This window comes from Artemia sp. Qi Xiang Cuo, chromosome 11, assembly GCF_049724085.1.
Source record: "Artemia sp. Qi Xiang Cuo chromosome 11, ASM4972408v1, whole genome shotgun sequence".
NCBI lineage: Eukaryota > Metazoa > Arthropoda > Branchiopoda > Anostraca > Artemiidae > Artemia > Artemia sp. Qi Xiang Cuo.
This window is the reverse complement of record NC_142804.1, coordinates 32363427-32390177: the sequence shown is the minus strand read 5'-3', so window position 1 is coordinate 32390177 and position 26751 is coordinate 32363427. Positions and strand designations below refer to the sequence as shown.

Below are 26751 nucleotides of genomic sequence, written 5' to 3'. Positions count from 1 at the left end.
ATAAGAATTCCCTCCTGAAAACGTCTGTATACTTCCCAATAATCAATACAACCTGTATATGTAAACAATGGGCAAAGTTCATAACTTGCAGCCCTTTCCCCGGGAACTGTAGAGGATTAAATCATCCTCAAAGACATTTTTCTTAGATTTTCGACTATGCTGAACAAAATGGTTATCTCAAAATTTTTACTGGACAACTTCAGGAAAAAAATGAGCGAGGGAGGGGGCCAAGATTCCCTCCAACTTTTTTGGTCACTTAAAATGGGCACTAGAACTTTTAATTTACGTTCGAGTGAGCCCTCTCACGATATTCTAGGACTACTGAATTGATACGATCACCCCTGGAAATAATATCTTTCAAATACAATAGTTTGCTATCAGTATACTCCGGGGAACAAATTTTAAAAACTGTATCAACTAATGATATGACCGTTCCTTTTTTTTTACTGAAATTGGGTGAGACGAACGAAAATTTAAATATCTGCCATAATGAGTTGGTTTTCTATAAATTGAAAAAGGTAAACCTTTATCACTTTTTATTAATCAAATATCTAAAAAGGGCAGCCTATCTTGTTTTTCTAACTCTAGAGTAAACTTAATATTTTTGTCAAACCTGTTTAAATGGTCAAGAAACAAATTTAAGGACTCCAATCCATGCTCCCAAAAGCATAAAACATCGTCCATAAACCTACTTCAGAAGCAAGGAGACAGGCGAAAACACTGAATAGCGGACATGTCTATCGAATCCAAAACTAAATTAGCCAGGATTGGACTTAAAGGAGCGCCCATTGCTAAACCGAAGACCTGTTGATAAAATTCTCCTCTAAAACCGAAATAAAAGGAATACTTGTGTAAAGTATTTAACATCAATTCGAGAAGCTTTTCCGGGTATCTCATTTCTTAGTTAGCTGGGCATTTATGTGTCAACGATAGCGGTCCAGGGGGGAGCTCTCGGGACTAAAGCTAGTTGTGGGAAATTGGTCGTTCCCAGGCCTGGAACTTGCGTTCCAGGAAAGTTATATTCTTGGTTCATTTCTAAAGGCAGTCCATCTTTCGCCTTCGTCGTAGCTAGTTGTTCTTGTGCTACCTTATTTTCTCTATATGTATTCTCACGTTATTTAATAAAGACCATGTACCAACGTTTATCGACTATCTTTGGAATTTACGTAAACCATTACATCTGCCAATATATAAAAGGGCATATAAATAGAAAGAACTAAACAGAGATTTACAGAGTGGTGGCAAGCGGTAAAACTAGTGGAGCATATATCACTTGGGGAAAACCTCCAAGTGAGATTTGAGTGACCGTTATAAGTACTTACGACATCTTACGCTAAATACTGGCAACATATTGAAGAGTATTTCGCCCGCTACCAGACTGTGATATTGAGCTGCAAATACTACAAAAGACTGATTAATAAGACATCGAAACGTTACGAGCTATTGAACTTTCTTCTATTCAAAGCACCTTCTTGAGAAATACTTTCTTTTAAATGAACATTTTGAAATAGGCTCTTACACAATGCCTAATATGGATTTCCTCGCGATAGCTTCTACCTGCTAATTGAAATTTCTACATCTGAGAGTCTCCGGTTCATTTCTACATTCGCTTAGCCATTCTACGTTTGGTAATTTTTTTTTTATTTGATTTTATACAGTCGACGTGTGATCTACATTTGACGGTTTCCAACCAAAATTTAACATTTTGAATTCGATAATCGAAAATTAATTCTCAATTGTGACTACATTTGACGCTAGTGATTTAATGGAGACCAACTACAATTGGATTTGGAACGGACTATCTTTCGTCAGTGATTTAGCAAGACTAAACAACCCAGTAAATTTTATTAGACCCTTGTTGTTAAAGGTGAAGTTTATTGCCCAAAATCTGGCGTCCGTAATTAAAGAGCTGTGTTTAAAACAAATATTTAAACTTTTAGAATAATTGCTTTTTCAAATTTTGATCTCAATATGTCAGTTATTATTCCTATATTTGACCCGGCGAAAACTGGATATAACAAAAAGGTTGCTTTTGATTTTGTAAAACAGTGGAGGATAAATGGCATATTTCCATTTCTTTTATTTGACTCCCCTCGATTATAAATTTGTCAAGTTTAAAACGTGGATTACTTGTAGCATATTCCCCAGGCAAAAAAGTAGGCAAAATCGTTGCAGAGTTTTTAGGCGTGGCTCAAATTTAAGGATGAAAGGGTATATCTATTCTATAGAAGGATGCAAAAATTAGGAAGGTCATGTAGGTTGTCCTTAGAAGCCAGGGATGATGGTGTAGTCCTTGGAAGATTTGCTCTTAATTTATTGAAGGAGTGGATCAGACCGTCCTACAAACGGTATTTGTTAGAGAATAGTCCAGATTTCTTTTTGTTTAGGTGATGCGTATAAGGTTGCAATACAATATGAACAGATAGAACAGATAGTGGGGAAAGGAGACACGTCTTCTTTTTCCGATGAATTTCTTTCTGCGCTGACGAGGGTGACATTTGGACTCAATGATAATGAGAAGGCACTGCGAGATGATACTGATTCCTTGCAGGGCGGTTTGGCTACCCAGGAAAAGGGAGCTGGTTTTGAGGTCCCGTGGGATGGTACTGATGCCTCACGGGATGGTTTTTTTTGTTGCACTGCGAGATGGTACTTATTCCTCGCAGGGCGGTTTGGCTACCCAGGAAAAGGGAGCTAGTTTTGAGGTCCCGTGGGATGGTACTGATGCCTCACGGGATGGTTTTAATGCGTAGCGCTAATAGTTATGTAGAGATATCAACAGTAGCACTGCCATTTGTCGAACCACAAGTTAGTAGAGCAAAACCAAATAGGTCAAAACCGAGGCGTTCCATAGCAATAAAACCCCGAGGATTTTATTGGTAATAATGTCTTGACGTCATTGCAGCATGGTATGATTTTTAAAGTTTCTGCAATTTCATTTATTTGTCGCTGGTATTTTCAGGATTAACTAGACTTTCCCGGTCATTCCTTTTGCCCTAATTCAAAGTTTATACATAATCCCAACTTTCCTTGTCCTCGTCAAATTCAGGGGTATGGGGAACAAGTCTATTTTAAAGTATACAAAGAAAAATGAAGTGTTAAAATATCTAGTTTCCGACTACTGTTGTTAGTGTGGTTCGTTTATACTGTATAAATGTTTACTTATGCAAGTGTTGTGTAGTGTTTATATTATGTAATTCTTTACTAGTTTATGCTGTAGAATGTTAGTAGGCGAGAAGTGAATAATTTAGGAAGGGAATGTTTTGAATTTAATTAAAGTTTGGGGGTTTAATGAGAAAGGGATAAGCCAAATTTGGGAAATTTAACTTAAAACAGGGGGGAGAATCTGTAAAGTATTTAACATTAATTCGAGAAGCTTTTCAGGGTATCTCATTTCTTAGTTAGCTGGGCATTTATGTGTCAACGATAGCGGTCCAGGGGGGAGCTCTTGGGACTAAAGCTAGTCGTGGGAAAGGGGTCGTTCCCAGGCCTGGAACTTGCGTTCCAGGAAAGTTATATTCTTGGTTCATTTCTAAAGGCAGTCCATCTTTCGCCTTCGTCGTAGCTAGTTGTTCTTGTGCTACCTTATTTTCTCTATATGTATTCTCACGTTATTTAATAAAGACCATGTACCAACGTTTATCGACTATCTTTGGAATTTACGTAAACCATTACATCTGCCAATTATAAAAGGGTACAAAGAAAGAACTAAATAGAGGTTTACACTTGCTTACCAACGAGACCAATTTCATAATGACTTCGACGTCCAGAGTTGCCAGCGTTACATCTTCTATCAATTCAAAATATTTTTGTATTTTATTTTTTAATATGAGTTCACATTTTAATTTTTTTTTGTCTACGCTGAAGACGCCTGGTTTGATACGGGCGAAATATTCGTTTTTTTTTTCTTCGTTTTCATTTTTGGCCATAGACCCGTTTCTCGTATTTATATTTTTTCTGTCATGGCTGGCCAGTTTGGCTTTAGATCTTTTAAATCTGAAAAAGCGAGACGCTACCAATCATTTTCCAGCTATTTGCATAATTTAACAGTTATAAATCAGGAGTTTATGGGGCCGGTAACCCGCATTATATTTTGTGTAGGCCTGGGCATTATTTGAAAAGTGATCAGAAATAATATAAAAAAACGTTATTTTTCAACCGAAAGTAAGGAGCCACATTCAAACTTAAAACTAACAGAAATCATTCTGTTTTAGACACTTTCCGTGTAGGCACTTATTATTGGTTCTAAAGGGGGGGGGGGCTATAGTGCCGTCTTAACTATATTTTTCTATGTAGCACCTAAAGGCACTAAGTTGAAAAAAGGTGAGGCGGGGTATCTTAAGCCTCGCTAGGAATTTCTTTTTGGGGGAGGGGGTTGGAAAGAACGTACAGGAGCCATGTTTTCAGTAATTTTAAATGGTAATATTTTTCTTTTCCTAATTATATACAAGGTTTCAATGTATTTAAAATTGAATGCTATGTATTTTAGCATCCGAGAACCCTATTGTAGAGATAATTAAAAGTTATGCAGAACTTCCACCCATATGAACATTAATACCCCTTTCCGTCCACCCGAGATTCTTTTGTAAAAACGTTATTAAGGAATTATTCTACAAAACTAATTTTCATTGAAAATTTCAGCAAAAATAAAATCAAATAATCTACCAAGTGTGAAATTACCACAAATCAGCATCAATAAATAAATGAAACCCAAAACGAACAGAAAATACAATAAATAACCGAGTTAAACTCAAAACGAGCAGAAATTAACATGAATAGGGCTCAAGACCCTATGCCTTCCCAAGGCCAGAGCATAATTTGCACTTTACTGAAAAAATATAAATGTTTTTAGTTTTATAACTTTAATAAATCAAATAATATTAACATTTTTATTAATAAATATCAGTATGTGTATATTAAACTGACATTGCACATTCGTTTGTATTTTTTTCATTAAAGTACAAATTATGTTCGAATTATTTATCGATGCTGATTTGTGGTAGTTTCATGCTTGGTAGATTATTTGATTTTATTTTTACTTATTTTTGGTTTAATGGAGTTCTTTACTTTTGTTTGGAAAACTATATTGTGGAAAAAGTTTTTTTTTAATTAATTTATGTTCGTTTTATATTGACAAAGTCTTTTCAGGGAAAAAGAAAATAATACTTTAAATCTTTTCCTTTTTTTTAAGACTTTATAGTTTGGCCTGCTATTTGTGTGCTGGAGAAAAATTTTCAGCAATTTCTAACAATATACACCCTTTTAAAAATCTGGACACAAATAGTAGTGTTTAATTTAGTTTCATACCTCCTCTAGTTCACCTGAAATAGAAAACTCGATACCATTTGCAAAAAAAAGTCTGTTTACTTTCTTTGATAGCTTGGATACACTTACGCTATTTTGATTTGGTTAAATTTTAAGAGCAGAAGTAGCCCAGAAAGTTTGAACATACCCTCAGTCGTTCTTGGGATACTGCTGAGATGCCTTATTGGGAATTAGCATTAACACAGTGCATTTTGATTTAATCTTAAGGCACCATTTAGTCTTTAAACATAATGGTCAAATGGTAGATTGGACGGGGGACGGGGACTAGTTGCCCTCCAATCACTTTCGACTTTTATAAAAGGTATTAGCCCTTTCAATTCTCAATGGAATGAGCCCTTTTCGAAGTTCCTAAGTCAACTCCTTCGATACCAAGTGCCCTGGTCTATAAAAAAATAAATAAAATAAAAATAATAATAACACATTGTACGCACATCAATCTTTACTATAAAAATGTCAAGCCTTTCAATCACTTTCGACTACTAAAAAGGGTACAAGCCCTTTCAGTTTCCAAGCGAATGAGTCTTTTTTGAGTTTCTACGACAACACTTTCTATAAATACCTTATATGCCCTCAGAGCATAAATTAAAACCCTTGCACTGAGGGCTGTGAGGGGGTTGTCATCCTCAAAAAACCTATTTTCCAAAACTTTCAACTACGTTAAACAAAACGGCTGTCTCAAAATTTTGATTGGATTTGTTTGGGGAAATGGTGGGCGTGAGAGGGAGGTTAGTTGCTCTCCAATCACTTTCAACTCTTAATAAAGGCTCTAGCCCTTTCAATTTCCAATCGAATGAGCCATTTTGAAGTCTCTACGACAACGCTTTCTATAAAAACCTTATATACCCCAGGGCATAACTTACAACCATTGCCCTGAGGGCTGGGTGGGGGGTTGTCATCCTTAAAGACCTAATTTCCAGAACTCTCAACTACGTTGAATAAAATTGCTATCTCAAAATTTTGATTGGATGTGTTTGGGGAAATGATGGGCGTGAGAGGGGCGTTAGTTGCCCTCCAATCACTTCTGAATATTAAAAAGGGCACTAGCCCTTTCAATTTCCAATAGAATGAGCCCTTTTTGAAGTTTCTACGATAATACTTTCTATAAAAACCTGATATGCCCCAGGGCATAACTTACAGCCCTTGCCATGAGGGCTGTGAGGGGGTTGTCATCCTCAAAGACATAATTTCCGGACCTTTCAACTACGTTGAACAAAATGGTTATCTGAAAATTTTGATTGGATGTGTTTGAGGAAATGGTGGACGTGAGAGGGAGGTTACTTGCCCTCCAATCACTTTCGACTATTAAAAAGGGCACTAGCCGTTTCAACTTCCAATAGAATGATTCCTTTTTGAATTTTCTACGACAACACTTTCTATAAAAAAACCTTGTATGCCCCCAGGGCATAACTTACAGCCCTTGCCCCAAGGGCTGTGGGGGAAGTTTCAGCCTCAAAAACATAATTTCCGGATTTTTTAACTACGTCGAACAAAATGGCCATCTCAAAATTTTGATTGGATGTATTTGGAGAAATGGTGGGTGTGAGAGGAGTGTTAGTTACACTAACCCTTTTGAATTTTCTACAACATCACTATCTATAAAAACCTTATATACCCCCAGGTCATAACTTACAACCCTTGCCCCGAGGGCTCTGAGGGAGCTATCATCCTCAAAGACCTAATTTTTAATACTTTTAACTATGTTGAACAATCTGAAAATTTGATTGGATGTGTTTGGGGAAAAGGTGGTCGTGACAGGGGGGTTAGTTTCCCTTAAATCACTTTCGACTATTAAAAAGGACCCTAGCCCTTTGAATTTCCAGTCGAATGAGCCCTTTTTCAACTTTCTATGACAAAGCTTTCACTAAAAACCTTATATGCCCCCAGGGCATAACTTACAACCCTTACCGTGAGGGTTTTAGGTGAAGTATCATCCTCAAATATATAATTTCCGAACCTTTCAACTGCTTTGAACAAAATGGCTATCTCAAAATTTTGATTGGATGTGTTTGGATAAATGGTGGGTGAGGAAGGGGTGTTATTTGCCTTCCAATCACTTTCGACTATTAAAAAGGGCACTGGCCATTTCAATTTCCAATCAAATGAGCCATTTTCGAAGTTTCTACGACAATGCGTTCTATAAAAACCTTATATGCCCCTAAGGCATAACTTACAACACTTGCCCTCAGGGCTGTCGGGGCGTTGTCATCCTCAAACACCTGGTTTCCGGAACTTTCAATAACGCTGAATAAAATGGCTATCTCAAAATTTTGATTTGATGTGTGTGGGGAAAAGGTGGGCATGAGAGGGGGGTTAGTTGCCCTCCAATCACTTTCGACTATTAAAAAGGGCATTAGCCCTTTCAATTTCCAATCGAATGAGCTCTTTTTGAAGTTTGTACGACAACGCTTTCTACAAAAACCTTATATGCCCCTAGGGCATAACTTACAACCCTTGCCCTGAGGGTTGTGGGGGAGTGTCCTCCTCAAAAACCTAATTTTTATCTGGAAATCAACTACGCTCAACAAAATGGCTATCTCAAAATTTTGATTGGATGTGTGTGGGGAAATGGTGGGCGTGGAAGGGGTGTTAGTTGCCTTCCAATTACTTTTGACTGTTAAAAAGGGCACAAGCCACTCTAATTTCCAATTGAATGAGCCCTTTTCGAAGCTTCTACGACAACTCCTTTAATACGAAGTGCCCTGGTCTAAAGGAAAAAAAATTATTATGCCAACATCGTTCTTTACTAAGCCAGCGCGATTGCGCTGCCTATGCTCTTTAAGAAGGACAAATGAAATACCGCCTGAAACTCTAAGCGAGCAAGCCTATTTGGCTTAGGTCACTGTGAGTCCAAGCAAATGCAGTCCCCCATTTTGCATACAAGTCCAGTGGACATTGTCCATCATGAGTTAACCCAAATATCTCGACCATCCCTTAGTTTTATTACTATCTACCTTAGTTCTGCCCTAAGATGGATGGATGGATGATAGACTATCAAACAAAAAGTGAAAATGACATCGTTTTTACACAATCCTGAAAAAGGCTTTTGCCAGCTTTGCCTCTCACTTAGGCTATCTGTCTCGGATTTTTCTCCAATGAACCATGGCTTGAGGACAACTTGATTTTAATTCAGAAATCAACGGACCAATTTGCCATTCAAAAGTCAACGGAATTAAAGTCAATTTGCCATCAAGCCATGGCTAATTGGAGAAAAAGCCAAGACAGATAGTCTTAGTGAGAGGTAAAGCTGGCATAAGCCTTTTTCAGGATTGTATAAAAATGATCTTGAATGGAATAGGAGGCTTTTCAAAGCACTAACAATCTTTAGTGTTACGAGCAATGGATTGAGGAGGGAGCAACCCCCGTCATAAACGGAATATTTTTTGTCGTTATAAGTCTTAATGTTGCTCCGTACTTCCAGTTGAAAAAATAATACTTTAATTTCGTTTAATCTATCTACAGGCTAACGCTCTTAGAAATTTAAATATAAGAGTTTAACCAAAGACTCGGGAAAAGAATAAACACCAAATAACTTTATATCAATCAACCTCCTTGCTTTTTTTTTAATACAAGGCAACTGCTGTGTGTTCAAGCTCAAGTCAAAGCTCATAGTCCAGGACTTTTAGCTAAAAAAAGTGTCGAACCCGGACAAAATTGCGATATAAACGAAAATAGTACCAAAATGATCAGAAAAAAATTCTATACAACATACTAAAATCCCTTATAAATCCGAGTGGGGCGGGAACCCGACAAACAGGGGAAAAGGGGGAAATGCGGGGGAAAATGGAAAAAATGCCGAACATAGTTTAAAGTGAGTTTTCTGAGGTTTTCACATACGCTGATTACGAAATTGACATCTAAAATTCAGTATAGAAAAAGAGTACTACGGAAAACGGGGGAACAGGGGAAAGAGGAGAGAAAAGAGAAAAATACAGGGTAGGGGTTGAAATCGGTTTGAAAGATATTTTCTGGGGTATTCCTATCTGGTGATTACGAAATTGAGAACTAAAATGATATAAAAAAATTGATTAACATAAAACGGGGAAATGGGGGGGGGGGGGGGGGGGAAAGGGAAATATACAGGGTAGGGGTAGAAAGCATGTGGAAATGTTTACAAATGTTAATACATGAGATATATAGAGGTTCGGCTACCCCATAGGTTCGGAAAAGGCACAAAAAACTCGAGAAAGAAATACGGAAAGATACTGAAATTACTTTATTCCGTATTCCTCGCCGTTATCAACAAGCGCGTGGGTTCGTCAACATAATCCTGTTCTAATTCGACATTCAGTAAGAGAAGCAAGGTGTTGCCCAAAAAGGCGTCAATGCAGAGGATGCTAAAGCTGTAGGTGAGCTGATCCTCCAGCGCATGGATGACCAATCCGTCGAAAGTTTTTCATTCAGGAAGAAAGACAAAGTCGTTACACTGGCATCCGATGGGAACATACGGATAGATGGCGAGATTTTGCATATCGACCCTGCACTGCTTTTTTAACGTCTTTCGACTGCTGCCCATACATCTGAAAATGACATGGCAGAAACTCTACGTTACGAACTGTGCAGTTATCCTCCCGCTTTGTTTGAGAATTCTGGCATAATGCGTCAGCCAGACAAACATGCACTAGCGAAAGCAATATGGAAAGAAGTGGAAATGGACTCGATTCACCACCTGCCAACGTCAGATCGTGTCACTGTAGTTGACGGAGGTTGACTGCTTCAGCAAGTACCTAGGAAGATTGGTGATACTTATGATTCAATCTGTGACAGCTATGTTAGTTTCGTTACTCGACGCTGTACCTCCCCTACTGTGGTCTTCGATGGATACAGCGCTGGTCCAACCACGAAAGATGCTACCCACAACCGACGGTGTAAGGGAAGCCAGCATCAAGTGATCGATTTTAGTTTAGGGATGAAGCTCCAGAAAAAGAAGGAAGAGTTTTTGAGCAACTCTCAGAACAAACAGCGAATTATAAGCTACATCGAGGAAAAACTCAGAGCCAAAGGATTTGAAGTCGTCCATGTGAAGGACGATGCTGACTATCTAATCGTGAAGACTGCCGTAACGAAAGCAAAAAACTCTGGAACAATAGTTCTTGGCAACGACACTGACCTTCTGATTCTACTCTTGTATCACCTCCCGCCTAATGCAAAAACACTTTACTTCGAATCGTCAACGAACGCAAAAGAAGCGATAACACGGTTCTGGTGCCTCAACGAAGTTAAAAAAAATGGGAGAAGTATCCAGGCTACTTCTGGTAGGGCACGTACTCTTGGGATGTGACACGACCTCACGAGTTTTCGGACTTGGAAAGCAAGCTGTGCTACCTCTCTTGAAGAAGAGCGAAGTGTTCAGAAAAAAAATGCGAAGTGTTTCTAGATGAATCATCGTCCAAAGATGAAATAGTGAAAGCGGATGAATATCTTCTCCTCAGCTTGTATAAAGCACGACCAAACGAAGATATCACTAAGCTGCGACATCGAATTTTCTTGGAAAAAGTTTCTTCGTCAAATACTACGGTGTTTGTTAGGCCTGAAAGGCTTCCGCCAACCGAAGCTGAAGCTTCATTCCACTCCCAGCGAGTGCGCCTCCAGGTATTCCGTTGGAAAGGGGAACCAGCTGACCTCGACCCGGCTGACTGGGGTTGGGTCCTCAGAGACTCATAAATACTCACCTGTGATGACCGATTTGTTGCCCGCACCTCAGACTATTTTGAGCGTCGTGAGATGCAACTGTAAGACAGGCTGCGAGAACTCGCGATGCAGCTGCAAGAAAAATGGATTAGCGTGTACGTTCGCGTGCGGAGAATGTCAGGGTATCAACTGTTTGAAGAGGGACAACGAGATTGTCGAAGACGAGGAGCTCGACTAGTGACATCAATGCTGTGTTTTTCAAGTCAACTCTACTGCCTTAAAAAGTGCAGATTTGACCTATAGTTACTGAAGTTCTTTTTTTAATTTTTTATTCAGCGATATTGCCTTTGAAAGTACAAATTTTACCAATAATAGCTGAAGTTTTATACTGTGATCACTGCCAAGAGGTTGTTTTCTTTATGTTTAGTAATTCAAATGGTTGTAAGAAATGTCTGGTGATTCAAGAAAGTAAAACTTTGATACTTAAGCGAGTTATTTTGTCCATAGGCCTACTTATTAGACCTTAGCAGCTGGCTCAGGAGTCAGGCTTCCCTTCCCCTTTTCCGTTATTTCCTCCAGTTCTGTTTTGTTTTCATGGTTCTTGTTTTCTTTCTTTCCTTTTAGGTGTCAGTTTCGTGATAAGCAGATAGGAAAACACCAGAAAACACATTTCAAACTGATTTATACACCAGACTTCAATTGTCCCTTTTCTTCCCCTCTTTCTCCCTTGCCTCCCGTGAAAGCGGAGCTCTTATTCCTCACTTCATTTATAAAGTCAGTTTTCTGAACTGCAGATTAAAATACCCGAGAAAATAAATTTCAAAGTGCTTTCTACACCTCCCCTTTATGTTTGCTTTTTTCCCCCTGTTCCCCCGGTGGCCCCCGTTTTTCGTAGCACTTTTATTGAATTTTAGATGTCGGTTTCGTGATCAGCGTATGGGAAAGCCACAGAAAACTCACTTTGAACTAGTTTCTGGGCATGTTCGGCATTTTTTCCAATTTCCCCCGCATTTCCCCCTTTTCCCCTGTTTTTCGGGTACTCGCCCCACTCAGATTTATGGGGACTTTTAATATGTTGTACAGAATTTTTTTCTGATCATTTTGGTACCATTTTCGTTTATATTGCAATTTTGTCCGGGTCAAACCCTAAAAGTCCTGGACTAACAACAATTCTGCCATCGGGATTAGTAAGTCATTGCGGATCACTTAATGTAATTTTGCCAGCATTTAAAGCCCAGTGATAAGGTTTTAGTCCTGTAAGTAGGGAGCGATCCGGCTCAATAGTAATATAAACTCAAAAGAATGGAATTTCGATACCAATAGATATCAAACAGTTCGTGGTAACGAACTGTTTGAAAAAAACGGAATTTTGAAACCAATAGATACATCAAAAGAATGAAATTTTTATGTTTATTTCAAATATATATGTTTCATCAAGTTTAGTCCTACCCATCAAAAGTTAAGCGCCTGTGAAAATTTGTATGGTTTTCAAAAAAAGGGCAAAAGACCCCATAAAAGTTATTGAACCTTAATGAAAATCACACCATCAGATTCACCGTATCAGAGAACCCTACTATAGAGGTTTCAAGCTCCTATCTACAATACATTTTTTGCCAGAAGAAAGATCACGGATGCGTGTTTATTTGTTTTTTTTTTGTTTTGTTTTTTTCCCAGGGGTGATCGTATCGACCCAGTGGTCCTAGAATATCGTGGGAGGACTCATTGAAACGGAAATTAAAGGTTCTAGTGCCCTTTTTAAGTGACCAAAAAAATGGAGGGCAACTAGGCCCCCTCCCACGCTCATCTTTTTCCCAAAGTCACCCGATCAAAATTCTAAGATAGCCATTTTGTTCAGCATGGTCGAAAATATGATAAATATGTCTTTTAGGATGAATTAATTCTCCGAAGTCCTCGGGGGGAGGGCTGAAAGTTATGAACTTTACCCAATGTTAACATATAGTATTGGTTATTGGGAAGTATACATACGTTTTCAGGGGGGATTTTTCTGGTAGTGGGGGGTGGGTGGGTTGGGGGTTATATGGGAGGATCTTTCCACGAAGGAAGTTTCCATGGGGGAAGAGACATTGCTATGGAGGGGACGCCGGATTTCCCAGCATTATTTAAACAAAAGATCAGAAATTAAATAAAAAACAAGTTTTTCAACTGAAAGTAAGCAGCAACATCAAAACTTAAAACGAACAGAAAATATTACCTATATTATTGGGTTCTCCCCCTAGTCAATACATCGCTCTTTAAGCCAAAGATTTTTTAGAACTTTCATAGGAGCTATTTATTCTAATTAACGGCCTTTGTGATTAAGTGGTCATTTTTAAAGAATTAGAACAAAATTCGAACTTTAGCTTAAAGAGCAAGGTATTGACTTAGGGGCGAACTCCTAATATACGTATTAAAAATATATGAATTTAGAAGTTCGTTACGTAAGTTAATTCGTAAGTTACGTATATTTATTACTAATAAAGAGGTTCGTAAATAAAATTAAACAAGTTTCGTGAAAGCCATTTAACCAAATAAAAGTAAAATTAATATACAAATTTTGTTTTAATTATTCATGTACGGTCAGCCAAAATCAAAACCTGCATTAATTCAAAAACGTTCAAAAATTAAATTAAAAAATCAAGTTTTTTTAACTGAAAGTAAGGAACGACGTTAAAACTTAAAACGAACAGAAATTATTCCGTATATGAAAGGGGATGTCCCCTACTCAACGCCTCGCTCTTTACGCTAAAGTTCGACTTACTCAAGACTCTATTTTTTTAAAGAATAAAAAACTTTAGCGTAAAGAGCGAGGCGTTGAGTAGGGGACAGCCCCTTTCATATATGGGATAATTTCTGTTCGTTTTAAGTCTTAACGTCGCTCCTTACTTTCCGTTGGAAAAATCTGTTTTTTTTTATTTAATATCAAAAGAATCGGATTTTATGCTGATTTCAAATATTTAAGTTTCATTAAGTTTTGTCTACCCATCAAAGGTTACGAACCTGAGAAAATTTGCCTTGTTTTCAAAAAAAGGGGGAAATGCCCCTATTGTAGAGGTTTCAAGCTTTTATCTGCAAAAATGTGGAATTTAGTGTTTTTTGCCAGAAGAAAGATCACGGATGCGTGTTTATTTGTTTTTTGTTTGTTTTTTTTTCCAGGGGTGATCGTATCGATCCAGTTGTCCTAGAATATAGTGAGAGGGAATTTAAAATTCGAACGGAAATTTAAAATTCTAGTGCTCTTTAAAGTGACCAAAAAGATTGGAGGGCAATTAGGAACCCTCCCCACCCCTTTTCCCTCAAAATCGTCCGATTAAAATTTTGATATAGCCATTTTGTTCATCATAGTTGAAAGGCCCAATAACTATGCCTTTGGATATAACATGACCCCCCCCCCAAAGCCCCAGAGGAAAGGTCCCTAAGTTGTAAAAATTGCCCATTGTTTACGCATAATATTTGTTATTGGGAAGCATGCATACATTTTAGGGTGGGAAGACGAATTTTCTGCTTTTTCTTTTTTCATGGGGGAACTTTCCATGGGGAGGGAAGTTTCCAGGGGGTGAACTGGTCAGAGGAAATTATACACTGGGGGAATTTGCCTGAATTCCTATACACAGTTCTATTTATATTTCTTGCTTTCTCTTTTCCGTCTTAATTTTACGAATGGAGTTGTTAAGAGTAATTGTCCTGGGTAAATCTTCACCAGGACTGAATTGTCTAGAGGATATATCCATAGGGACGGTATTTCTCCGTGGAGGTAGGGCCAGATTTCCTGGGATTATTTAAAAAACTTTCAGAAATTAAATAAAAAAAACAAGTTTTTTCAGTTGAAAGTGGGGAGCAACATTAAAACCTAAAACGAACAGAAATTATTAGGTATATGAAGAGGGTTGTCTCCTCCTCAACACCTCACTCTTTACGCTAAAGTTTGAATTTTGTCCCAATTCTATAAGAACCACTCCTGAAACACAAGGGTCGTTTAATTTGAACAATAAAAAGCTTTATTCAAAAGTACTAAAATACTCTAGCATAAAGAGTGAGGTGTTGAGGAGGAGGCAACCCCCTTCATATACGTAATAATTTCTGTTCGTCTTAAGTATTAATGTTGCTCCTTACTTTCAGCAAGTGACTATTAACTAGCAAGTGACTTTTTTGTTTAATTTTTTCGAACTAAGCACGAGTTAGAATGGCACTTAAGTGCCAGTCACTTGCTATAAGTTGTTTGGATATGAGATATATGAGATATACATTTATTAAAAAAGAAAATAAACACTATTCGCCTTTCGCCTGCCAAGAAAGGCAATAAGCTTGAAAGGGCAAGCGAGGTTATCGCTCTCAGCTAATTAAAACAACATTCATACCAAGCTACTCAACGCACAAGAAACTCATCTGATGAAGGAATAAACGAAAAAAAAGAGAGAAAGAGGAAAAGACAAAAAGTAGATAGAAAAAAAACCGGGGAAATACCTTAAACAGAATGGCAACCTGGAGTGGGCTTGACATCAAATTCACTCACTAGATAAAAGAAACTTCTTTGCCCGTGACTTGAAAGCCGGAAGACTAGGTGCATTTTTCACACGTTCGGGCAATATATTCCAAACATGGGCACCATAATGGCGAATCACAAAAGATGCCCGTGTGGTGCTCCTAAGCTCATCAGTTAAGTTATCAGCTTTTCTTGTATTATGATCATGACGGTCTCTATTAAAAGTAAAAAGATTTTCAAAAGCAGGGGTGAGCAGCTGATTCAAATATTTATACGAGAAAATCGCGTAAATAATTTCTTAGACCACACTGCTTTTCCATTTACAAAAAAATTAAACAAGAAAAACGGGTTTTAATTTCTATAAAGCAGTGAATACAACACATTTAATTAAACACAAATACTCCGAATATTTCGGCCCCACATCCGGGAGCCTTTCTCAACGGAAAAAAATTTCTTACGTAAACATAAAAAACATACTAAACAAAACGAAAGAAAAAATATAAATAAATAGGAAAAGAAAACTCACATATTAAATAAACAAACTCCATTCACTGTCGTATACAATCGAATGCTTATATTGACACACCTTCTCACAGAATATAAATTGACATCTATCAAAAAATGAGAATATATTTATACTTAAACTAAAACAAAAAAGATCAGCTAACCCCCGGCCCATAACCCCTAAATAGATCTCACAGGTTCATCACCCATTGTTTGAATTATAAATTGAACAGATTCATTTGCTTGTAAGCTTAGCTGCAGTTCGTTTACCTTTCCTAGCATTTAACCCAGTCTGACCTTTGTCCGCAAGGTCATCATTCGTATCCGAACGATTATTAAAAATAGTACTGGTTGAAAATTTTACCTGCTTTTTAATTAAACTATTATAAATCGAATTGATCCTAAAATCCCCTTCATCTCTATTGATACTAATACCCCCATATATTATCTTTTTTATTTCTATAATTTCCCTGAATTCCCTGCCCATATTTAATTGCTCATATTCCCTGAATCTGTTCAATTTATAATTCAAACATTGGGTGATGAACTTGTGAGATCTATTTAGGGGTTATGAGCCGGGGGTTAGCTGACCTTTTTTGTTTAGTTTAAGTATAAATATATTCTCATTTTTTGATAGATGTCAATTTATATTCTGTGAGAAGGTGTGTCAATATAAGCATTCGATTGTATACGACAGTGAATGGAGTTTGTTTATTTAATATGTGAGTTTTCTTTTCCTATTTATTTATATTTTTTATAAATAAAACCTGTAAAACCTGTGAGATCTATTTAGGGGTTATGGGCCGGGGGTTAGCTGACCTTTTTTGTTTTAGTTTAAGTATAAATATATTCTCATTTTTTGATAGATGTCAATTTATATTCTGTGAGAAAATCGCGACTTGGCAATCTCGAATTTGGGATACATTCATTAAATTATTCTTTTTAAAATTTTCATGAGCAGGAACCTCATCAGAATCAACAAATTCCGATAATAATTTTACAGCTCTATTCTGAAGTTTTTGTGCTCTTTTGAAACATGTTACAAAATTACTTGCCCATATAGAGCGTCCGTAGCTAACATATGGATGAAATATAGAAAAACAATTCATTTTTAGGATCTTTTTTGGGGGATAAACCTCATAATCGACTGCTCTTCACAATCTCTCCCGCTTATGTATTGCGCTCCAATCAACAATGACTACAAAAAATGAAGATTGACTTAAATGGTTGTAAAAAGTGGCAAATGTAATCATAATTAATTAAATCTTCTTAATCTATTGATTTTTTTTCATAGATTTTATACGGCTTGATCTTATATTATAGATCTTAAATTTGAGCTTCTTGGTCAGGTAGATATTTAAAATGATTATGTTTTTTTGTTTTTTAGCTTGTTGTTCTGGACTGTGATACTATCAACCACCCTTCACAACTAGCCAAAACTTCTCTTGCACCAATTATAGTCTACCTCAAAATCTCCTCCCCCAAGGTAATTATTCTATTTTTTTTATGTAAGCACCATTTGTAATGGAGAATTTGTAAAAAAAATCTGGTCATTCAAGGAAGACGTCTAGTTCTAACTTGTACTCACACTGCACAAAATAATGTATATTTACCTAGTTTCTGGCTATTGTGCCCCTTCATGTCCCTTTCGAAACAAAGTTATATGTACATGTATAGAAAATAAAAAGTTTTGACAGGAATGTACAGAAGAAAAAAGAGCTAACCTGAGCTTTTAAACGCAGCGGCATCACTTGGGAGGAGGGTACAGGGGACGTTCGCCACCCTTGCCCCCAGATTTCGATACATCTTTTTTGGCATTTTCATTGAAAGTACCTTTTTTGGTATTTCTTTGAAAATATTGAAAAAAAGTAAAAGCCCGCCCCCCCCCCTAGATTCTCAAAAAATGTTTTGTGCTCCTCTTTTCTCTACATATCTGTGAAATGACACCACTGTTTAAGCGTATTTATCTGTTTGACAGTAGTGATTTTAACTTCGGGCTTTTTGTCTTATATCTTGTTGTAAACCAAAGTGACTATCAATTAATATTATAAATATTAACCTTACTAGGTATATTCCCTCTTAAAAACCAGTATATAAACCAGTGGCAAAATATGTTTTCTCGTAGTTGCAGCAATAGCTCCAACCTGGTTAAGAACGAGACATACCCCGTAGTAACTGAAAGTTTAAAAACACGTTCGGAAAAATACAAACTGTCTAGTAAGAAAAATCTCATTTAAGGGTGATTCAGGAATGATGACAATTATATAAGTCTAAGTTAATAGTGAAAGGTTATTGCAAAAATCATTTTTGGGGATTTTGAATAAGCATGGAACTCTTCAAAAATGGCGATGGATCGAAATCTAAACTACACGATTTGAATTGTCATTGTCAAAAACTCGATGCTGGAGACTTAGAAGTCCCCATCTTAAAAAACAGGGGATTTTTTTTCATGTCTAGCACTGACGTGACTTCTTTTTTACCAGAGGTGAGTAGGATGGACACAATGCTTCAGACGGTCCTCCCTGCCTGCGGCTGTAATGCTTCCAACGGTCCTCCCTGTCTGTGACTGTAATTCTTCCGATGGCTCCGTTGCCTGTGGTTATAATGCTTCCGACGATTCTTCCTGTCTGTGCTTCTAATGCTTCCGAAGGTCCTCCTGCCTGTGGCTGTAATGATTCTGGAAGTTCTCCCTGCCTGCTCTACTGCTTCCGACGATCCTCCCTGCCTGGGGCTGTAATGTTTCCAAAGGTCCTCCCTGTCTGTGGCTGTAATACTCCGACGGCCCCCCTTGCCTGTGGTTGTGATGCTTTCGACGGTCCTTCCTGTCTGTGGTTGTAATGCTTCCGAAGGTCCTCCTTGCATTTGGCTCCAATGCTTCCGACGGTCCTTACTGCCGGTCGCTGTAGTATTTCAAACTATTCTCCCTGTCTGTGGCTGTAATGCTACCGACAGCCCTTCCTGTCTGTGGCTGTAGTGTTTCAAACTGTTCTCCCTGTCTGTGGCTGTAATGCTTCCCACGGCCCCCTTGCAGGGGGTTGTAATGCTTCTGACGGTCCTTTCTGCCTCTGGCTGTAATGCTTCGAACGGTCATCCCTGTCTGTGGCTGTAATGCTTCCGCCGATCCTTCCTGTCTGTGCTTGTAATGCTTCCGAAGGTCCTACCTCCCAATGGCTGTAATATTTCCGGTGATCCTCCTGCCTTTGGCTCTAATGCCTCTAGCCGTCCTCCCTGCCTGTGGCTATAATGTTTCCCACGGTCTTCCATATCTATGGCTCTAATGCTTATGACGGTCCCCCTTGCCTGTGGCTGTAATGCTTCCGACGGTCCTTCCTATCAGTGGTTGTATTGCTTCTTAGGCCCACCCTTTCTGTGGCTGTAATGTTGTCGACGATTACCCCTACCTGTAGCAATAACGGATACGGTAGTGCCCATAGGAAAACAGCTTTTTTGCCACTTTTAAAGTTATTTTAATAATCTAGAAAAACATATGGACTGGTTGTCGTGATTGTTTGAAGTTTTCACGCCTCTACTGTTGATATTTCCCTTTTATTTTCTTAGTTTTTTAGAAGTTCTAACGTATTTTTTGAGGCTTGTATTTAGCAAAACTCTGAAATTTAGAAAATCGTGGACACATAAGCCAATTATCTTGAGTGTGTGAAGTTTTAACGCTTCTACTGTTGATATTTCCGTATTTTTTCCTTTTTTTTAGATTTGTTCATGTATTTTTAAGTTTATAGTTAGCAAAACATTGAAATTAAAAAAAACGGTGGTTTCTTACGGTCACCCCTACTTGTGACCGTAGGCCCTACTATGGAGACCGTAGGAAAAATAAGTTTTTCGCTACGAAACTTCATTTGGAGAAGAATTGCTGGTACTCCGACGGGTGTTCATTTTCTTATCATCAGTATCACCAAGAAGCAGCTAAAAAATCTAATGGGTTTATCGAAAGCTAGTTAAAATGGAAAACGGCGAATTTTGTCCTCGGGTTTTTCAATTAGGCTCGTTCTCATGAGTTTTCTTAATTGCCTTTAATGGCAATATGTGGAGTTTTTTCTCACTAGGAAGCCGTTTGAATCTAAACATTAAGAGAATGTCTCATCCCCTCAGGCCGGAAATGAGCAATGGAAAAAAGAGGCAGGTATAACAGGGATTACATTTGTCAAACGTTATCGTCGTCATATATATCATATGAACATTTTGCCAGTTTAATATTTTCTAAGATGTCATCATGTAACCTGTTTTAAGCTGCAAATTTGAATACAGATGTCTTTTTCAGGTGCTACAAAGGCTAATAAAATCCAGAGGAAAATCACAGACGAGAAATTTAAATGTGCAAATGGTAGCAGCAGAAAAATTAGCTCAATGCCCACCTGATATGTTTGATATTATTTTAGACGAAAATCAATTAGAGGTAAATACACTTTGAATTAATTATTCATAATTTAGTCCAAATTTAGGCAATTAAAAAAAGGATTACTATTGAAAGAGTACTATTGGTTGCCGACTTTTTTTTCTCTATTTTCTAAGTTCCCTTACGAGGCTTCGCTGACTCTCAGAAATCACGTATATCAGCTGGAGCGTAGCAAGCGTGGTGAAACTGTATCAAGTGTGGCGGAACCCTACCAAGGTTCGTGGGGGATGTGTCATGTTTGATGGAGCTGTGCGATGCGTGGCGAAACTGCGTGGAACGTTTGGTACTCTGAGATGTAGACTTACACCAGGTGGTGGGACGTGGCTGACCCCTAGCTTCTTTGGTCAGCTTTTTTCAAGAACATTACATAAAAATGTTAATAGTTCACAACAGTGCTAAAAATTTATGTACAGCTACATATTCAGTTGTAAATATTATAATTTCATACTTTCTGGTTATTCATAGATTTGGAGGGTTGCAGTATATACAAGCTCATAAATAGACTTCACTTACATGTCAGTGGTTCTAGAAGGACATTTTCTCCCAAGTTTTCTCAGACGTTAGACATTCCTTTTAAACTATTTCACCTCGGAAAAGGCTTGGTGACAACCAAAGACCATTTTTATCCATTCAATGGCCAAAATTACATATCTCAATTTAACTTCTTATATTCGGTTTGGGGGAAAGGTCTAATCTCATTAGACCTTTTCCAGGTACCGCCTTTTATTTTCGCTAGGATCATTTTAAATTCCAGGCATATCTGAAGAGACCTGTTTCCAAGACATCTTTAAAAGTCTGGTTTCCTAGAATCCACTCTTGCTTTCTGTGGCTTCTACAATATATGCATTCTCGGTCCTACACATGTACTCTAGTTGAAAAAAGGATTGCATTCAAGGGAAAAGGGAACAAGAGAAATATTGATCTTATAGAAAGCAATCGTTTGACAGCTTCATCTAGGAAAAATACGGTTTAATAAGACCTGAACAAAAAGATAGAATGGTGTATCCTCTTCGACGTGTATATTGTCCCAATGGGAAATAAAAAAATAACTCGTGTGATATCTTCTCTTGACGAGGATACAAGTAAAACCCTTCGAGATGATAAGCCCAAGAAAACAATAAACAAAGTTTATCTGAGGGCAAAAGGCAAGAGCCAGCAATTATCTGCGAGCTGGGCCAATTTTGAAGAAATTCCTCGTTTAGTTCGGCCGTTGCCCTGTAAAACACACCCAACCTCAATGCGGCTGAGGTTGTCAATTTCATGTGTTTCTTATTCCAACCGTTTTAACCTTATTAAGAACAACGTTGTATTTTTCGACATCTTTCAGAAAATTTTCGTCTTTTCTTCCTAAGATTCAAATTCTTACCGACACAAGTTTTTGTTTATTAAGCGTACCCAGTTGCGACTGCTAGTTGATAAAGCTTAGTCTTCAAGCTACGCAAAGTTTGACTATACGGACCTTAAATAATACTAATCATCGATATTTAGCTTCGAGCTCAGATTTACTGTCACGGGGATTTTTTCTATGAGAATTCCCAAATTTTTAACTTATTTTTATCAAGATCATTACGTTTATAATAGTGCTTAGATTGGCGTTCTTTTAAATTTTTATTTGACCTAATAAAGATGATGGGTGTCGTTCGAATATATTTGATCAAAATAACTAAATAGAATTGACTCATTAGATGAGGGTGTTTACGGGTAATTCATTCACAATGACATATAATTCATTCACTTGGAAAAATCTAAAAAAGAATCTTTTAAAACTATAGCAGTATTTTAACATAGGCTACAACTTAGTCATTTGAGGAACAAAATGAAATGTATAAGAAATTGTTTTTTTTTGCATTACAGGGTTTTTGTTCACTCTTTATTAAGGCTACACGGAAGTTAAGATTTTAGTTGAGAAGTACGTGCCTGATGATTTTTCTTCCCCTATGTATCTGTCTGACTTCATCTTTGAAAACTTAAATTCCAAGAATCTAGGCAAGATTTTAGTAAGAAAGATAGCATTTTAGAAGAATATGTTTAGAGGGTCGAAGTAAGCTCGTTAAAATAGACAAAAAACAAATTATATAAAACTTACTGGATAGAATGAAGAAAAGTGAAAAACTTACTGGATAGCATGAAGGATTTCTTGGAACTTTACAAAATGTAATTACCTACAGCTGTATTTCTATTTAATACGACATTTCACTTAATCATGGTTGCAGCAGTAGCTACAACCTAATAAAGAGCGAACCACAGCCCATAGTAACCAAAAGTTCCTAGTGAAAACTGCCTAGTGAAAAAAAAATTGCCATCTGAAACTGATTCAGGAATTGCAACTATTATCTCGGTTTGTCTTAAAAGTAAAAGTTTATTGCAAAAAGACATTTATGGTGATTTTGAATAAAAGCCGGAAAGCTCTCGAAAATGGCGTCAGATCAAAATGAAAAGTGTACCATTCTAATCAGCATAGTCGAAAACCTTCTCAAAGTTGAACCAATCAAAGTTGTATATTAATAGAATGATTACTTATTTTTATGCTTATTTATACAAAATATTTACTTATTTTCTCTATTTAATTGACAGGATAAAAATATTTGTAATTTAGTGTATAGAGAAATCATAGTGCTAAAAACCTAATTGCCTTTTATTTCTGGAATATTTTCTTAGTTATCAGGTTACATTCAACTTTTTTGTAGGATCTTACCTCCCATCCTGCACCCCCCCTTTAACTGTAGACCTCTGCATTATGAAGTAAATTATTATAATTAAATAAGACATTAAAATAAACGCCAGAAACATTTTTTTGCAATAAGAAGGGAGATGTCACCTTGCAGCACCCTCGTGGACTTTACCCATATTTTTCCACGGAATCTCTTTTGTTACAGTAGCCTTCATTTTCTGCTAGTCCGTAGGCAATTTATAAAGCCTTGTCTTCATTATGGCTTTTTCAGGCGAAGTGGGCCAAGTAAAAACAGTTTTTTGTTCATTGAAAAATAAATATTCCTCAAAAAAGCCATTTCAAATGCGCCCAATTTGCCTTTTCAGCCTTAAAAGTACCAAAGGAGGCTGGGGTTGCCAGAAAAACTAAAAAAGAACGGGCGACTTTGCCTAAAAAAACCCTAATGAAGAAAAAACCTAATTAATACTAAGGGGGCTGGGATGGGGAATATGAAGTAGGGAGAATTTGTGAACCTTGGAGCCAGGGTTTTGAGCCATTGGGGTTATAATAGCACCCATTTCATTATTCCCAACCTTTCTAGTCCAGAAATAGAGCCCAAAGTACAATTTTTGGTGTCATGCGGTCCTTTATAATGGTGCTACGTAGTCAATAGCGCAATAGCCTGGATAGACAGGTTTTTGTGTAGGACCTTATCCTCCTCCTCTCTATACAAAGATCTACCACTCCGTCTTACTAATAGATCACTGAATTATGAAGCAAATCAATTCAGTTAAATAAAGGATTAAAATAAACACCAGAAACACTTCTGAGGAATTAGAAGGGACGTATCACCTTGCAGCACCCATGTAGACATTGCACATATTTTTCCGTGGAAAAATCTTGCCAGACAATTTGATCCCCGCTGAAAATTTCCCTTGGGTAGTATTCTCTCCATACGTAAAATTATGCATCCGAAGAGGAAGAAAGACAGATGAAAACAGTTCCGTAGGAGAATTCAGGTAATTTTTCATAAAATTTTAGAAACGAAAACAAGATCAGTTTATAATACTATTTATCGTACCTACACGAGGAATGATCTTTTCTTGGAAATTTCGATTCATTTCTAAGTAATGGGTTGCTTTTCTATTTAGAGATAGGTTGCATAGCTCCCAATGCCCAAAGGCACATGTCTGTTGAGCTAGAAAAATTTGCCACAAATATGTCTGGATATGCAAAGCTGTCTGCTTAGTTAACCATTTACATGGAAGCTATTTGCCTGGAGCTACTTTCTGAAGTGCTACTAAATTTATTTTTTTTAAACAAAGAATTAAAGATCTATTTATTCTTTAATATTTTTTTTTTACAAAAAAACAGCACTCTGTTTGTTTTGAGTTTTTTTTCACTCTAAACTTATTTTTTCCTTCGATTCTTGTACGGCTTTTTCGTTCAGCTCCTTTAGTAAGGGATGAGGCGATAATGAAGACAAGGTTTTATAAATTACTTATTTATAAGTTATTTATACTTAAGACTATAAATAACTTTTAAGACAAACCCAGATAATAGCTGCAATTCCTGAATCCGTGTCAGATGGCAATTTATTTTCCACTAGACAGTTTTCACTAGGAACGTTTGGTTACTATGGGCTGGGGTTCCCTCTAAGAATCTTTTCTAATACAGAGACTACAAGACGGATTAAATGTGCTGGCGAAATATATTGAAGAGAACAATTTATAGAAAACGGTTAGTCTGTATTTGGTACTGACAGTGTTACAATGGATAGGTTTGAGAACCAAAAAATCTTACGTAATCTAGCAAAATTTGAAAAATGTTTAATTTTAGATGACGACTTTTTGGAATTATCTCTTCAAAGAAAGCTTCTCGAGAAATGCTTGACGATACAATGGGAACCGATTTCCCATCTTTGGACTATTGTATGAAACTTTATCGTCGTGGTCCCCAAGCTTTTACTCAATTTATAGATAATTAATTTGGGACAAAACAAATTCTATTGTGGTTTTGCTCTTATCCACTACTTAGATGGCCATTCTATGTACCCATCTCACTTCTAGGACCCATTTTTATTTACCCTGAGTCAGATTATTTCTGGAAGTGAGACAGCTAACATTGGTAAATGTTTTACACCTGCCCATTATGCTTATATACATTGGATAACTGATCATCCTGTGAGAATTATATTGTTGCTGATAACTATAATGAAAAGTGTAAATTATGCAATCCGTTTAAATTACATAAAGGATATGCAGTGCAAATTAAAGACTGTAATTCATGTCTTGAAGAGATGTGTGACTCTCATAATAGAGGGAACTCATGCTCCAATTGTCATTATGATAAATGCGATCAATAGGAAAATACTTACACTGGCATGATTGCGAAAAACCCTAAACGTGAGTTCAGTTTGTTTTTAAGAGATCAGTATCGTCGTGGCTTTAAATGTTTTGGGAAGAAGAACCTGGTCTACGCTTCAATTGCTGGAATAATAAAAGAATCTGGTTTTTACGACAGCGCTGTGAAGATACTGGCTACTTTGAAAGTGAATTTTTCATATGAGAAAGTGATTCTTCATATGATAATTTTATATTTGACATGGTTTCAAATAGGCAAATTGAAACACGTGATTTTATAATATGAATCAGACTAGTATTATTGACTTTACAAAGATATTTAATAAAAATGAAGTTACGCTATATTGTGGAAAATGTGACCCTGACTATGCATGCCAAGATGAATACAGGCTGAATCCTGATGAGCTGTTGCCACTTATTGTTTCGGATGATTATCTGTGGTAAAAGAAGAAATCTAAAGGACACAGTGTTTTGTATATATATATATATATATATATATATATATATATATATATATATATATATATATATATATATATATATATATATATATATATATATATATATATATATATATATATATATATATATATATATATATATATATATATATATATATATATATATATATATATATATATATAATATATATATATAATAAATAAAAAAAAAAAAAAAAATTTTATTAATAAACAAATTTACATACATTTTTAAGCTATTTCACGTTTAGGGCACTGAAATTTACATTATGGAGATAGGAAAGAGTATTTTAACCAGAAAGTCGTTCAATCGAGGATTGTTGTCATAAATCTTGAGGAATTCCATGTAAGTATGCCCGAAACTTTGATAAATAAAATATAATAGGGCATGAAAACCACAGCTTTTCGTCGAAAGATCTTGTATCCACTTCCGATTTTGTATAATAGATTTTCCGCTCTGCTCAAAAAAACTTTTAATGTGAGGTGTGTGGAATGTATACGGTAGGCTAATCGGATTAAAAAATTCTATATTCTTCCCTGTTTAAAAGATGCATAACCGATGCCCCGTCTCTACGTTTAAGGACTGTTATTAACAATAATAATAGTATTGTCAACTTTTTGAATATTCTCCATGAAATTGGATGGTATGCAATAGGATTTATATTTATACATGTAGGGGTCCATAGTGAATACACTGAGTATTTGATTCGTGTTCATGGCACCAAGTCTAATCAAAACTGCCGTCAGGGGTAATTTCCGAATAGGTTTCAAATTGATTTAGCGAGATTAATGCAATACTTTCCTCCAACGGCTCGGCAAAGGTACACTCTAAACGCAAATTACCCGTTCGAATAATACTCATATCTTGTGTACCGGAAAAATGCAATACATTGATGCCATGAATTTTTGCA

The 26751-nt window shown here is 36.7% G+C and overlaps 1 protein-coding gene across 4 annotated transcripts in view; it reads left to right on the top strand.

Annotated features, from left to right (window-relative positions):
* Ca-beta (Calcium channel protein beta subunit) overlaps window positions 1-26751 on the top strand; it is a 295614-nt gene that overhangs the window by 210737 nt on the left and 58126 nt on the right. For all 4 annotated transcript variants that reach the window (XM_089096699.1, XM_089096702.1, XM_089096700.1 and 1 more), the window contains 2 exons: window positions 17325-17423; window positions 20214-20348. In XM_089096699.1, the coding sequence (XP_088952825.1) occupies window positions 17325-17423; window positions 20214-20348 (234 nt within the window). The remainder of the gene's footprint in view (window positions 1-17324; window positions 17424-20213; window positions 20349-26751) is intronic.